Source organism: Panthera tigris, chromosome C1, assembly GCF_018350195.1.
Source record: "Panthera tigris isolate Pti1 chromosome C1, P.tigris_Pti1_mat1.1, whole genome shotgun sequence".
Taxonomy (NCBI): domain Eukaryota; kingdom Metazoa; phylum Chordata; class Mammalia; order Carnivora; family Felidae; genus Panthera; species Panthera tigris.
Window position 1 is genome coordinate 104,092,396 of NC_056667.1, and position 16,229 is coordinate 104,108,624.

The 16,229-nt window shown below is 37.6% G+C and overlaps 1 protein-coding gene across 2 annotated transcripts in view; it reads left to right on the forward strand.

Moving 5' to 3' along the window:
- Positions 1-16,229, forward strand: part of VPS45 (vacuolar protein sorting 45 homolog) — a 64,861-nt gene that overhangs the window by 42,688 nt on the left and 5,944 nt on the right. The window contains exon 15 of one of the 2 annotated variants that reach the window (XM_007088043.3): positions 11,335-12,223. The exons of the other annotated variant lie outside the window; for it this stretch is intronic. Within the exon in view, the coding sequence (XP_007088105.1) occupies positions 11,335-11,353 (19 nt within the window). The 3' untranslated portion in view covers positions 11,354-12,223. Of the gene's footprint in view, positions 1-11,334; positions 12,224-16,229 lie in introns of those variants that run through there. 2 annotated transcript variants of the gene reach the window in all.

Consider the following 16,229-nt stretch of genomic DNA (forward strand, 5'->3'; position numbering starts at 1 on the left):
TAAAAATATCTTAGTTTATTAAGTTTAGAAATCCAGGTTGATAATTTACTCTCAGCACTTAAAAGTCAGAAGAAATGGAATATTATTTTTAATTGTTGCTGTTAAATCTCCTTTCAATATAATTATTTTTTGGGGTTGTAGGCAATATATTCTTCTCTGATTCTTTTAAGATTGTCTTTGATATTCTTGTTTCAGTATTATGTATCTGAATGTGAATTTATATTTATAGTAGTTGGCATGAAAACTCATGTTTGGCAAAATTATTGGAAAATTTCTAGTCATTATTTCTTTTAACATTGCTGCTTTTCCGTTTCCTCTGTTCCATCCTTCTGGAACTCCTATGAGATATGTTTTGTCTCTTAACCTTTCATTTATATTATCAATTCATATCTCTCTGTGCTGCAGATCTGTGTAATTTTTCAGATCAGTATTCCATTTCAATAATTCTCTCTTCATCTGTGTCTAATCTGTGTTTATTTTAATTTGTCCATTCACGTTTTAACTTCAAAGGTTATAGTTTTATGTCTATAAGTTCTTTTTGCTTCTTTTTCAAATTTTCTTGATATTTTGTTAATTTCTTCTTCCCTCATGTTTTCAAATTCCTCATTTTTCTTTAATCACATTAATTCTATAACCTAAAATACTTTCTAGTTCCTGAGGAAATAATCTTTTATGTAAAAATAAGAAAGTGGGGCATTTTTGCAAAAGCTTTAGATTAGAGTCTTCCAACTAGCCAGATTTGGTATTTCCTCGTCTGACCTAACAGTGTGCTAAGCAGTACACTGAATTATGTTTGAGCTAATAGCCTCAGCAATAGAAGGTTCATTAAAATCTTGAACAGGATTGTTTGCTGGCCCTAACCAATGAAACTTTTTTTTTTTTAATTTTTTTTTTTAACGTTTATTTATTTTTGAGACAGAGAGAGACAGAGCATGAATGGGGGAGGGTCAGAGAGAGAGGGAGACACAGAATCTGAAACAGGCTCCAGGCTCTGAGCTGTCAGCATAGAGCCCGACGCGGGGCTCGAACTCACAGACCGCAAGATCATGACCTGAGCCGAAGTCGGACGCTTAACCGACTGAGCCACCCAGGCACCCCACCAATGAAACTTTTTAAGAAGGAGGGAGTTACTATGGTAACTACCAACCTGGAAAAAAAGTTAATTAATGTTTGCAATACAAAAATTATCCAAAATCAGGTTTTTATCATTTACAAAATGATAAAATCATCAATCAGGTTTTTATCATATATATTTCATAAATATATAACCTCTAGTTAATAGATAGTGAAATTTATCATTATCAGTAAAAAGATAGTGGAATTTGTATTTTAGAGATCAATTATCATAAAGGCCTAAATAATCAAAAGCAACTTAGCTTCAGCTTTTAGTGGAAAGGCTCCATTTTCATGATGAACGTGGGCTACCTTGGGTATTGCTAAGCATGTTGCATAAGTCCACATCTCTTAATATATTTTGAAATCTTGGACTCTCAGTAAGTGGAAAGGTTAGGTTAATATTTTTTTTAATCAGTTTCATAACTGGATATAGTAGGGCTGCTGTGAGCTGGCAATAAAACCTTCATTTGGGGGAGAGTAAGTTTAATAATTTGTTTCTGTAAATTGTTGGGGTTTAATTTTTATGAAGGGGTATATTATGCAATTCCCCATGTAATATGGGGGTTATTTCTTAAGGAAGAGTCCAAAGAAATAAGTGACACACGGCATTGACCCCAAGAGTTCAACGGCACAGAAGTACTATTTTAAGAGATTGTAGTGATCAGGAGATAGTATACTTTTAGATGTGAGTGATGAATGCCCTCCTTTTATACTTGGAATCATGTAAGATGTGGTATGGGCTACCCCACAAGGCTATGGATTAATAGATGTCTCAATAAACAGGAAAGAAATCATGTCTCATAGCTGGGAGTGTGATGTGCTGACAGAGGAACTACTATCCCTCTAGAGTGGGAAATGCCTGTTGCAGGATATTTCTGGGATACAGGTCACTTGATTTCCCTGATCTCTTAAGGAAAACCTTAGATCAATAGAGGTTTATTCCGTAGTCAGATACCACCACTTACTAGTTTATGATTTGGGCCAAGATACTTAATGTAATGGTAAGTAGGTCAAAAATGATCTCCTGCATCCTAGAAAATTACATGTAACCTTATCTCTCATGTAGCAATTTTAATAATCTTCATCCTGGGATACCTTCTATTTCTAAAAGACATCAAGATTTTTTTAAACTTTTTTTTAACATTTATTGCTGAGAGAGAGAGACAGAGCACAAGCAGGGGAGGGGCAGATAGAGAGGGAAACACAGAATCTGAAGCAGGCTCCAGCTCTGAGCTGTCAGTACAGAGCCTGATGTGGGGCTTAAACCCACAAACCATGAGATCATGACCTGAGCTGAAGTCAGATGCTTAACTGACTGAGCCACCCAGGCGCCCTAAGACATCAAGATTTTAAATGGAGATATACATTAGTTGAATCTGAAATTCAACTTGCCATTCAAAGTTATAATTTACGGGTGCCTCCGTGGCTCAGTCAGTTAAGCGTACATGTAGCCCTTGGTTTTGACCCAGGTTATAATCTCACAGTTCATGAGTTCAAGCCCTGCATTGGGCTCTGTGCTGACACTGCAGAGCCTGCTTGGGATTCTCTCTCTCTCCCTCTCCTTCTGCTTCTCTCTCTCTCAAAATAAATAAATAAACTCTGAAACACAAAAGTTTTTTTAAAAAGTTATAATTTAAGTTGCACTTTCTCAAGTACCTTTATTTTTAATGGAGGTATAATTGATATATAACATTATATTAGCTTCAAGTATACAGCATGTACATTACAAAATGATCACCACAGTAAGTCTAGTTAACATCCATCAGCATATATAGTTACAAAAAATGTTTTTTCTTGTGACGGGAACATTTAAGGTTTACTCTCTTCACAACTTTCAAATATACAATGTAGTATTATTAACTAGAGTTTCCAGGCTTTACATTATATCTCCCTGACTTACTTATTTTATAAAATGAGTTTTGCACCTTTCAACTCCCTTCACCCATCTCACCCACCCCTCCACCCACTGCCTCTGGCAGCTACCAATCTTTTCTCTGTATCTGTGAGCTTAGTTTTGTTTTATTTTGTTTTGCTTTGTTTAGAGTCTACATATAAGTGAGATCATACAACATTTGTCTTTCTCTGTCTGGTTTATTTCATTTAGCATAATGCCCTCAAGATCCAGCTATATTTTCACAAATGGCAACTTTCCATTTTTTTTATGGCTATTATTTCATTGTATAGATATGCACCACATTTTCTTTATCCATCCATCTATGGATGGACCCTTAGGTTGTTTTCTTATCTTGGCTATTGAAAATAATTCTGCAGGGTGCCTAGATGTCTCAGTTGGTTAAGCATCTGACTCTTGATTTGGGCTCAGGTCATGATCTCATGGTTCATGAGATCGAGCCCCAAGCCCGGTTCTGTGCTGACAGCATGGAACCTGCTTGGAATTCTCTCTTTCCCTCTCTGTCTCTGCCTGCACACATGCTCTCTCTCTCAAAATAAATCAATATTTTTTTAAAAAAGAAAGTAATTCTCCAACGAACATGGGGGTGTGTATATCTTTTTGAGCTAGTGTTTTTGTTCTCTTTACATAAATACCCAGAAGTGGAATTGCTGGATCATATGGTAGTTCTAGTTTGAATTTTTTGAGGAACCTCCATATTCTATTCCATAGAGACTACAACAGTTTACATTCCCTCAACAGTACATAAGAATTCCCTTTTCTCCACATCCTTGCCAACACTGGTTATTTTTTGCCTTTTTGATAATATCCATTCTAACAGGTGTGAGGTAATGGCTCATCGTGGTTTTGATTTGCATTTCCCTGATGACTACTGATGTTGAACATCTTTTCACATACCTGTTGGCCTTCAGTATGACTTCTTTGGAAATATGTTTATTCAAATCCTCTGCCCATTTTTTAATCAAGTTATTTTTTTTAATGTTTATTTTTGAGAGAGAGAATGAATGGGATAGGGGCAGAGAGAGAGGGAGGCACAGAATCCAAAGCAGGCTCAAGGCTCTGGGCTGTCAGCACAGAACCCAACATGGGCTTGAACCCATGAACCATGGATCATGACCTGAGCTGCAGTCAGATTGCTTAACCAACTGAGTCACCCAGGCACCCCTAATTGAATTGTTTGTTTGTTTTTTTCATTGAGTTATATGAGTTCTTTATGAATTTTGGCTATTAACCCCTTACTGGATGTATGATTTGCAAATATTTTCTCCCATTCAGTAGGTTTTTCATTTTGTTGATGACTTCCTTTGCTGTATAGAAGCTTTTTTAGTTTGATGCAGTCTCACTTGTTTATTTTTTTTTCTTGCCTTTGCTTTTGGTATCAAATCCAAAAAATTATCATCAAGACCAATGTCAGGGAGCTTACTGCTTATGTTTTCTTCTAGGAGTTTTATGGTTTCAGATCTTTTTTAAATTTTTTTATTTTATTTTTTTTTAGATAGAGTGCACATGCGTGTGTGCATGTGGGCAGGGGAGGAGCAGGAGAGGAGAGAGAATCTTAAGCAGGCTCCACACCCAGCACAGAGCCAAATGCAGGGCTCCATCTCATGACTGAGGTCATGAGATCATGACCTGAGCCAAAATTAAGAGTCAGACACTGGGGCACCTGGGTGGTTCAGTCGGTTAAGTGTCCGACTTCAGCTCAAGTCATGATCTCACAGTTAGTGAGTTCAAGCCCCACATTGGGCTCTGTGCTGACAGTTCAGAGCCTGGAGCCTGTTTCGGATTCTGTGTCTCCCTCTCTCTCTGCCCCTCCCCAGCTCCTGCTCTGTCTTTCTCTGTCTCTCAAAAAATAAATAAATGTTAAAAAAACATGGTGCCCCATGGCTTTAGATCTTATATTCATGTCTTTAATCCATTTTGAGTTTATTTTTGTGTGTGGTATAAGATAGTGGTCTAGTTTCATCCTTTTGCATGTGGCTGTCCAGTTTTCCCAACACCATTTACTGAAGAGACTATCCTTTCCCCGTTGTATATTCTTGCCTCCTTTGCCATAAATTAATTGGCCATATACGCAAGAGTTTATTTCTGGACTCCCTGGTCTGTTCCATTGATCCGTTTGTGTTACTACCATACTATTTTGATTACTATAGCCTTGTAATATATTTTGAAATCAGGGAGCACATTGTCTCCAGCTCTTTTCTTTCCTAAGATTGCTTTGGTTATTCAAGGTCTTTTGTGGTTACAAATTTTTTTATTCTATTTCTATGAAAAATGTCATTGGAGTTTTGATGGGGATTGCATTAAATCTGTAGATTGCTTTGGGTAGTGTAGATATCTTAACAATATTAATTCTTTTAATCCATGAGTATGGAATATCTTTCTGTTTATTTATGTCTTCATTTTCTCTCATCAATGTCTTATAGTTTTCAATGTACAGGTCTTTTCACCTCCTTGCTTAAATTTATTCCTAGGTATTTTATTCTTTTTGATATAACTGTAAATGGGATTGTTTTTTTAATTTCTCTTTCTGATAGTTCATTATTAGTGAATAGATATGCAATAGATTTCTTTTTATTGATTTTGTAACCTACAACTTCACTGAATTATTCTAATATTTTTTTGGTAGAGTCTTTAGGTTTTCTGTAAATAATATCATGTCATCTGCAAAAAGTGACAGTTTTACTTCTGACTTTCCAATTTGAATGCCTTTTTTTTTTTTCTTGCTTAATTGTTCTGGCAGGGATTTCCAATACTATGTTGAATAAAAGTGGTGAAAGTGGACATCCTTGTCTTGTTCCTGATCTTAGAGGAAAAGCTTTTCAGCTTTTCACCGTTAACTGTGATGTTGGGTGTGGGCTTGTCATAGATGACCTTTATTATGTATGTTGAAGTACATTCCCACTGCACCCACTTTATTAAGAATTTTTATCTAAAATGGATGTTGAATTTTGTCAAATGCTTTTTCTGTATCTAGTGAAGTGATCTGATCGTATCATTTTTTATCTCTCATTTTGTTAATGTAGTATATAAGCATCTTCTTTCTTTAAAACAATTCTTTTGTGACAACATTTTTCCGTGATTCAAGTACTGGTTACAGTGAAGCAGAGTTCCACAGCCTTCTGTAGTTACAGGGTTTGTTTCTATAGGTCCTGCTCTAAGTGTAATTGTGATCATCTTTGTTTAGGTTTAAACAAGATTTAAATCTTGTTTAAAAGATTAAACAAACTTTTTTTTAAGTTTATCTATTTACTTTGAGAGAGAGAGTGAGAGTCAGGGAGGGGCAGAGAAAAAGGGAGAGAGAGAATCCCAAGCAGGCTCCACATTCAGTGCAGAGCCCAGCACACAAGGCTTTATCCCATGAATGGTGAGATCATGGCCTGAACTGAAATCAAGAGTTGGTTGCTTAACTGACTGAGCCACCCAGGCGCCCTGATTTAAACACCATTTAAAATAGAAGGCATGTGGGGCGCCTGGGTGGCTCAGTCGGTTAAGCATCCGACTTCAGCTCAGGTCACGATCTCACGATCCGTGAGTTCGAGCCCCGCGTCGGGCTCTGGGCTGATGGCTCAGAGGCTGGAGCCTGCTTCCGATTCTGTCTCTCCCTCTCTCTCTGCCCCTCCCCTGTTCATGCTCTGTCTCTCTCTGTCTCAAAAATAAATAAACGTTAAAAAAATTTAAAAAAAAAAAAAAAAAAAAAAAAAAAAAAAAATAAAATAGAAGGCATGTATTTGCTGCTAAGACACCAAGGAATTTTGCAGAAGCTAATTATCTCCTTAGCAACATTCTTAATAAAATTGCCTCCAGATAAAGAGAGGCAGTCAATATTATCTCCTCTCCATAGCCATATGAAGTTTAATATGAATTTTGATTTACTTTCCCTTCTCTTTTTTGTGCATAATGAAATACAAAGAAAAAAAAAAGATACTAACCGGTCACAGGGACCTCTTTAAAGGTATAATTTTCATGCTTCTTTCCAGAGAACCTGCCCTAAAAAGGATCTGGGTAGTGGATTTAGCAGAGATCTGAACACATACAGGTGTGCTTTCCCTGAATGGTTAGTCCGTTGTGTCCCTGGGGTCCATGCAGGTTTGCAGTGTGTACACTGTGGTCTCCTGTCTCAGTGTTTTCCCTTCTTATGATAGGAATTAATACCCCCCACCACCACCACCACTACCAACTTCCTTCTTCATTTGTCTCATTAGTCATACTGGCCTAATATACCCTCAATTGCTGGTCGGGGAGTGGGTGGGGGTCAAAATTTCAACTTCTAGGAATTGTATATGACATGAGTTGTTCCATAGCACAACCGAGATTTTCGCCAACATCTGTGTGGAACAGTCAGAAGTCTTATTGCCCTAGTTGAGAGTTCTAGAATTCATAAATAAATATATATTGAACACATGAGAACAGCATAAAGTTCATAGTTCACTCACTCATTCAGCAAATAAATTCAGCTCAGTAAATGAGCATGGGAGATACTTCCGTGAATAACATAAAGATCCTAGCCCTCGTGAAAGTTATATTTTAATGCAGAGGGAGACAGAAATAAACAATAAACTTAATAAGTAAACTTGATAGTAAATCAGGTGACAAATACTATGGGAGAAAAAAAGCAAAGCAAGGTAAAGGGCAATTGGTATTGCATGGGGGCTGTGGGAGGTAAGTTACCCTCCTCAGCATGGTGTCAGAAAAGGCCACATTAAGAGATTTGAGGAAAGACTTGAAGGGGTTGAGGGAGTGAACCAAATAGATGGAGGGAAGAACATTTCAGGCACAGCAGAGCTAATGTCCTAAGGCACAGTCATGCAGTGTGTCTGAGGAGACAGGAGAGGCTGAGAAAGGAGAGGGAGATGTGCTGTCAGAGAAGAATCTGGAACCTGACAGGGGAGGTCTTGTCCACTGTCTCGAGCACTGGTTTTCACTGTAAGTTAGCATTGAAGGGTTTGGGTTTTCTTCACAGTTCTATTGAACTATAACGTATGAACCATACAATTCATCCCTTTAAAGTATACAATTCAATGGTTTGGCTGTATTCACAGATATGTGCAACCATTAGCCACAGTCAACTTTAGAACATTTTCATGACCTTAGAAAGAACCCCTCTCCCCTCCAGGCCTAAGCAACCACTAATCTACTTTCTGTTTCTGTAGATTTCCCTGTTCTGAACTTTTCATGTAAAGGGAACCATATAATATATATTGCCTTTTGCGAGTGGCTTCTTTTACTTAGTATAATGTTTTCCATGTTGTAGCCTATACCGATACTTCCTTCCTTTTTAATGCTGCATACATTACATTCATTGTATGCCTATACTGTATTTTGTTTATCTGTTTGTCAGTGATGAACATTTGAGCTGTTTCCACCTTTTGGCTGTTATAAACAGTGCTGCTATAAACATTTAGGTGCAAGTTTTTGTGTGTTTTGTAGATTTTTAAGCAGAACCATGACATCTGATATTTTATCAGGATCACCCTGGCTAATATGTTTAAAAGCTAATATGCTCAAGAGAGGTATTATTTCTCTTAAATGTTCAAAATAAACATGTGTTAATAGAAAAATGCAAATTCCTAGGTGTATTTAAATGAACCATACCCATTATTTATTCACCTACAATAGACTGATCTGTTGTTCTTGTGTTTCTAATGCACATGATCCTACCTTGCAAATAAATGAGCATCTTGGTTAGGGATTTGAGCTGGCTTGCCTTATCACTTCACAAGTCAATCAATATTAAAGAGTTCTAGTCCCTGCTGGCCGCAATTGACACTTTAAGTTAGCCATGTGAGCTGAGAGGCCAAGAACCAGATCCATACGGATGGAATTGTTCTCTCAGTAGAAGAAATCCCTCTGTCTTCTCGGAATTCAGGATACAAGTGGAGGGGAACAGGGAAGCTACGTAGATGTATTAGCCAAAGTGCTGCCCTTGCCTGAACCCCACTTGAACTTGGGTGAAGAGAGCACGGTAGTCTCCAGTGCTGTCAGTTTACTACTTAAGAATTTTAACAAGGAGGAAGACGTTTCCTGCTAGAAGGTGACCCCAGATCAACAATCCCTTTACAGCCAAATTCCCTTTCAATCTGATAATAACGACTACACATAGTAGGTTCTCTGTAATGCTACCGGATTCAGTTAAACCCTCATTAGCTATACGCCTGCAGAATAATTAATGGTCCCATTTTTCAACTATTTTCTAACTAGTAAAGACAAATAAAGAAAAATAGGCTCCCTCCACCAAGTAGTTCATTCTCATTATAATGAAAAACTCAAGTATTAAAGTAAAAACCTTTCATAACACCACAATTAGAATTAACCACTGTTAGTATTTTGGCATATTCCCTCTGGTTTTTTCTTTACCTAAAGTTCTTTGAGTTTTGTTTTGTTTTTGACATAATTAGGACCATATTGTCTATACAGTTTTCTACTTGTTTTCTTACTTTTAATTATATTGAGAACACTTTCCCATATTATTAAAAATTATTTAAAATAATCTTAATGGCTATATAATTTCAGTTTTAAGAATATATCTTTAACCATTACTATTAGATATTTAGATTGTTTATAATTTTTATTTGATATAAGTAATATGGCAATAAACATCTTGTGTATTGAGAAACCCTTGTCCCATCTCTGATTATTTCCTTAAGGTAAGTGTGCAGTGAGGCTGTTTCAGTATTGCTTAGAGATATACATTGGTAGAACTTTTCCAGAAAGCAGTCTGTATGTATTCAAAGATACAGGGTTGACTGCAGGGCTCTTGTTGTTGAGGTTGCACTAGTTTTCCTGGCTTTTAAGAAGCCTTGGCCCAGGTGATAGAAATGTTCTGTATCTTGATTAGGGAAGTGGTTACACAACTGTATCCATTTGTCAAAATCATCAAACAACACCCTTAAAATTGGTAAATTTCGTGTCTGTGAATTATATATCGATAAGAAATTTAAATTTTAAAAACAAAGTTTTGTAGTATCAAACTGACACTTTTTTCTCAATATGGTCAGAAAGATGAAAAAATAATTTTAGAAGGAATAGTTTTCTGACCATGTAATTCAGTGTTTTTTAACGCCATTGTTCCAGAACCACCCAATATTAGCTAGTGTTATGAGTCACATACTTGGAGAAAAATCCATAGCAATTCCTAAAAAGGGAGTTATGATGATACCAAGAATTAAATTTATTTAGCCATAGTATGCACTAGATAGCACGTTATACCTGTGCTATCCAGGAAGATAGCCACTAGTCACATGTAGCTACTGAGCGCCTGAAATGTGGCTGGTCTAATTTGAGGTGTGCTGCCGATATGAAATATACATCAAATTGCAAAGACTTAATACCAAACAAGAAATGTAAAATAATCTCATTAATAATGTTTTGATGTTGATAATGTTTTGGATATATGGGTTAAGCCAAATATGCTATTAAAATTAATCTCACCTTCCTTTTTACCTTTCTAATATAGTCATAGAACATTTAGAATCCTATAGCAGTTCACATTTGTAACTTGCTTTACATTTCTGTTGGATAGTACTGCTTTATCCATTCAGTTTTGTTTAATTCTCGTAACGACCCAACGAGGTAGATATTTTTATTATTATCATCAACTTCATTTTCCAGATGAGATTGAGGTTTTAGAGAAGTGAAAACCTTATCCAAAGTCATATAGACCTAATAGGCGACAAAGCTGGAATTGAACTCAGATGGTGTGTTTCCAGTTTGGGCAACTAAGCACTTAGCTGAAAGAATATTTTAAGATTTATCTAGCTATGATTTTTCTAATCCCTTGCTTATAAATATCACTTATAAGGTAGGCAGAATTTGTTTTTACCAAATTCACAAATATGTGAAGCTTTCTGCCTACTAAGATATGTTGTAAACCAAAGCAGGGGAAAAAATAGTACAAAAGTGAGGAATCATTTAGTGTTGTTTTAAGATTTTTGTCATCCAAATATAATTAAGAATGAGATTTAAGACAGTGTTGCTCTTTGAATAAAAAATGGTTAACTTGATTAACTAGTTATAACTCTTATTAGTTTCATCACTACCTAAGATGATAACTTAAGGGTTGGTAATAATATAATCCTGACAGAGTAAGTAAGTTACAGTGCAGAGAGTACTTTTTTTTGCAGAGAGTACATTTTAGGGCCTAGAAAACATTTGGCATTTTGGATTTCTGTAAATAAACGTGAAGCTGGGAGGGGGCTGATTAATATCTTCAACAGGTACTTTATAGATTTCTACCTAAACAAGTAACACTAGAAACTTGGACCTTCTCCTGTAACCACAAGTTGGTTCAATCTCTGAATTATTTACAGAAAAATTAGGATCCTGTAACAGAATTTGCATTTCAAAGGAAGAGGAATCCAGAGGACACTCTTGTTCACTTATGGGCATTTCAGGATCAGTTTTTTAAAAGTGTTGGAACCATCACCATCTCCGTAGAGATTCTAGAGGGAGTTACTTTGCTGCTGTGACCAACGCGTTAGACACCATTGCAAGAGCTGTGGTGGGGTGTATTGCCTGTCACTGACAAGCATTTACTGAGCACTGATAACATGTAAGGTTTTGTGAAAGGCGCTACAAAGAGACAAACGTGGAGACATGTTCCATATTTTTAAGGATTTCGATGTCCAATGGGAAAATAAGCATATAAATGAATAACTCTAATAAGATGCTTTTTGAAAAAACTGGATTTAACCAAGATTCAAATCTAGGTCTGTCTCTTGGTTCCAATTTATTTGTGCATTTGGAACATATATTTTTAAAATTAAAAATAGCTTTTCACTGCAAAATCAATGCATAATACTCGTAGGAAAAAAATTTAATACAGCTAAGCAAAAATAAGATAATAAAAATATCCATACTGCCACAATCCCACCATAGGAAATGTCAACATCTTGATGTATGTATAGCCTTTTGGACCTTTTTCTATTAATGTACACACATATATTTTTAAACAAAAGGACTGTACTATACATGTACTTTCAATGAAAATTCCAACATATGTCATTTTTAGAGTGACTGAATAGCATTCTGTTGTCTGATTGTGCCCCAATTTATTCAACCAACCCTTTTTTGTTCATTCAGCACTTATTGAGTGCCTACTGTGTTCCAGGAGCTATCTTAAGACTACAGTGTTAAGTGTTACAGTGGTGGATAAAATTCTTTGGTATTAATTGTTTATAATTTTTCAATCATATTAATAATGCTGTAATAAACATTATTTTATATACATCCTTATATACTTGTCCATTCGTTCACTTGGGATAATAATTGAGCATATACTAGATGCCAGACAGTCTGGTGACTTCATTACATATATTATCTCATTTAATCTTTGTGATCCAAGAGGCAGTGTTGTGATTTCAATTTTAAAATGAAGAAACAAGAACATGGAGAAATGAAATAATTTGCCTTAGGTCATACGACAAGGAAGTGCAAACCTGTAAATCAAGTTCAAATTTGTGTGATCCTAGATTCATGCACTGCTAGCAATGTTAAGGTGAAATTACTGCCTCCAAGAGCATAAACTTTTTTTTTTTTTTTACTTTTTTTTTTAGTAAGCTGTACACCCACCATGGGGCTTGAATTCACAACCCTGAGATCAAGAGTCACAGAACATAAATATTTTTAAAAAAAATTTTTTAGTGCTTATTTATTTTTGAGAGTGAGGGAGAGAGACAGAGTGTGAGAGGGGTGGGGGCAGAGAGAGAGGGAGACACAGAATTTGAAGCAGGCTCCAGGCTCTGGGCTGTCAGCACAGAGCCCATCGTGGGGCTCGAATTCATAGGCCGTGAGATCACGACCTGAGATGGATGACCAACTGACTGAGCCACCCAGGCACCCCAAATATTTTTAAGATGCTAAATTACTAATTTTCCAGCCACAAAGATTTTATTACCAGTTTAACCTTCACATCATGTCCATGCAACACTGAGGTTAGGTGCACTTGATTCTTAAAAATAAACTTAAAAATCTTCAATTCTTGGGATGCCTGGCTGGCTCAGTCTCTCGATCTCAGGGTTGGGAGTTCAAGCCCCATGTTGGATGAGGAGCCTGCTTAAAAAAAAAAAAAAAAAACTATCAAAAATCATCAATTTGTATGGAGGTTGGTTAAAAAAAAAAAACTTCAACTCAAATCAGAGAAAGAAGAAAGAAGCAGATAAACACTGTGAAGTTGAGAAACCAATAAATGAGAGAGACACAAATAGAGACAAGAGAGTCAGAGGGAGATACTGATCCCCTTCTCCCTCCCATCGCTTCAGCTTACCCCCAGCCCCACGCCATCTAATACACCTTTTTCTTTTACATAAGCTTGTTTGAATAGTTTCTGTTGCTCATAGTCAGGATGTTGCATTTTAGAAAAGTGTTCTCGTCGTTTACAAGTTTATAGGATATGCCTTTTTGTGTAGTGTGTAAGACCCAATCTGTATTTGCATATTTGTTTCAGGATTTGTTGGATTAAACAATAGAAAGTTAAAAATAGAAGGAAAAGTTCAAAACTTCTAACTGTGTAGTGACACAAAAGTGACCTGTTTACTTCATATATTATCTACATTTCTTTTTTTTTTAAGTTTATTTATTCATTTTTAGAAAGAGAGAGGGAGAGAGAGAATCCCAGGCAGACTCCAGGCTGTCAGCACAGGTGTTGATGTGGGGCTCGATCTCAAGAACCATGAAATCACGACCTTGATCATGATCAAGAGTCAGATGCTTAACCGACTGAGCCACCCAGGCACCCTTATGATCTACATTTCTGTTTTTTATGATAAAAAATACTGAAATGTTCTACAGATTCTTAAAAGTTATCAATTTGATGTCACTGAGATTATTAAATACTCAAGTAGTTGATTATTGTCAGCACAGCCCTGAGTTGTCTTTCCTCTGCCAAAATTCTGTTACCTTCCTCAGCTGAGTGATGTATCCACCAGGACACCTGTTCTTTCACAGGGATTGTCATTAGAGCCTCTGGGGTTGAATGGGACCTGTGATTTACACATCACTTTTTGGTACCTTTCATCTTTTAAAAGACAGTACAGGGGTGCCTGGGTGACTCAGACTCTGGATTTCAGCTCAGGTCATGATCCCAGTTCGACTCCGCGTGGGGCTCCACGTTGAACGTGGAACCCGCTTAAGATTCTGTCTCTCCCTTTGCCCCTCTGCCCCACTGAGGCATGCTCCCTCTCTTAAAAAAAAAAAAAAAAAAAGGCAGTTTCGCATAGCACTTAAGAGCATGGACTCCAGTGCCAAGACTACCTTTTTAAATCCCAGTTTTGCCATGTGTCCACTTATATGACTTTATGCAAATTATTTAACCTTTTTGTGCCTCAGTGTCTCAGCTGTAAAATGGAGGTCCATAATGGCTCTTTCACACCACTGTGGTGCTGAACGGATAATAGAACATATATGAAATGCTTGCAGGAGAATCTGGCGTGGGGGAAGCAGTCAATAACTGTTACTTGCTGCTGCTGCTACTGTTAACTGCTCTTCCATTTGGGGAACTCTGGATATTCATCATCAACCACCTCTGCCATCACCCATACTTCAATCACTTGTTTTGAAACCCTTCAAGAGCAGAATTCTGTTATTATCCCAAGTAGGAATACACCAGGGCAGTGATAAAATTTACTATGAAGGTAGTAGCCCAGCTGCCAGATGCCTTTGTGTTGTGGTCTGTGAGGACAAAAATGTTTAGTAGCTCAGGTTCCGTTTGTGCTCACTTAAAATGTCCCCTTTGAGGCTCCCAGAGTCAGCACCTGTGTAATTAATAGGCCAGCACAGAGCCTTCCACAGCCATGCTTGCTGCAGGCAGGTTATTTGGGGCTTTGCTTCTTGTATTTTTTTGTAGTGGTCACCATTCTACTCCTGTAGTTGTGGTTGCTTTGAGAAATTGATGTGGTCTTGAATGTTCCCAGTGGTGAGAAAGTGTATCTCTAGCTCTTTTGGTTTTCGGTTGATAACCTCCTTTCAGGCCCCTGTATAACTGATATTACAGGCAGTTGTGTCCCTGAGGAGTCTGTTTTCTGCCCTGTGGACTCCAAGGGTAGTACTTTCTCCTCACACGGCCCTCCAGTGAATGATATACGCACAATGCTGGCTACAGGCAGAATCCCACTGGTGGGTTTTGTCCTCTTTCTTCTCAGTGAGAAAATAAAGCCAAGGGCTCCTGTTTATTTGTTTTCTTTTGCTTTGCTTTTAGGGTTTTGGTTTTTTTCCCCATAAGTCAGGTGTCTAGTGCTAAGGTGGGAACTGGGAAGGAGAAGCTATGTTTTTTAATAGGCTACATTGTTTGTAAGAAAGTGTCAATTCCTCAGTGGAAGTGGTTATAATCAAGGAAATATTTTGTCTTAATTCAGTGTTTCCCAAGGTCTGTCCTATAGAAAATGTGTTTGGCATTTGTTTAGTATTGATAGGTATTCCACTAAAAAAGGATTCTATAGCCAACTAAGTTTAGAAAATAAACTTAGTTTATTGGGCGCCTGTGTGGCTCAACAGGTTAAGTGTCCAACTTCAGCTAAGGTCACGATCTCATGGTTTGTGAGTTTGAGCCCCGTGTCGGGCTCTGTGTTGTCAGCTCGGAGCCTGGAGCCTGCTCCAGATTCTGTGTCTCCCTCTCTCTCCACCTCTTCCTGCATGCTCGCTCTCTCTCTCTCTCTCTCTCTCTCTCAAAAATAAATAAACAGTAAAATTTTTAAAGAAAATACTGCCTCCAGGGCGCCTGGGTGGCTCAGTCAGTTGAGCGTCAGACTCTTGATTTCCGCTCAGGTTGTGGGATTGAGCCCCGCATTGTCAAGCTCACACTGACTGGGCACGCCGCAGAGCCTGCTTTGGATTCTCTTCTCTCTCTCTCTCTCTCTGCCCCTCCCCCGCTAGTTCCATCTGTCCTGTCCCCTGGGACCAGTGTTCCTAGCCTAGCTCAGCCCCCCTCATAGGCACCTGGTCTTATCCCTCACCTACTCCAGGATATGACTCCAAACTGGCTCCTCTCTCCTCAATCAGTTTTTCCCACTCTAGTGGATCATTCATAGAAACTTACTGACTTTCCCCCACCCTTAAAAACCCTCCGGTAGCCTCCTATCTCTTTCCAGGTCCTGTATCATTTCTCTGTTCTCTTTTGTAGCACAATTCTTGAAGAACTCTTTATAGTCACTGTCCCTGATTCCTCTCCTGACATATTCTCTTGAACCCACATATTCTTCTAAACCTCACT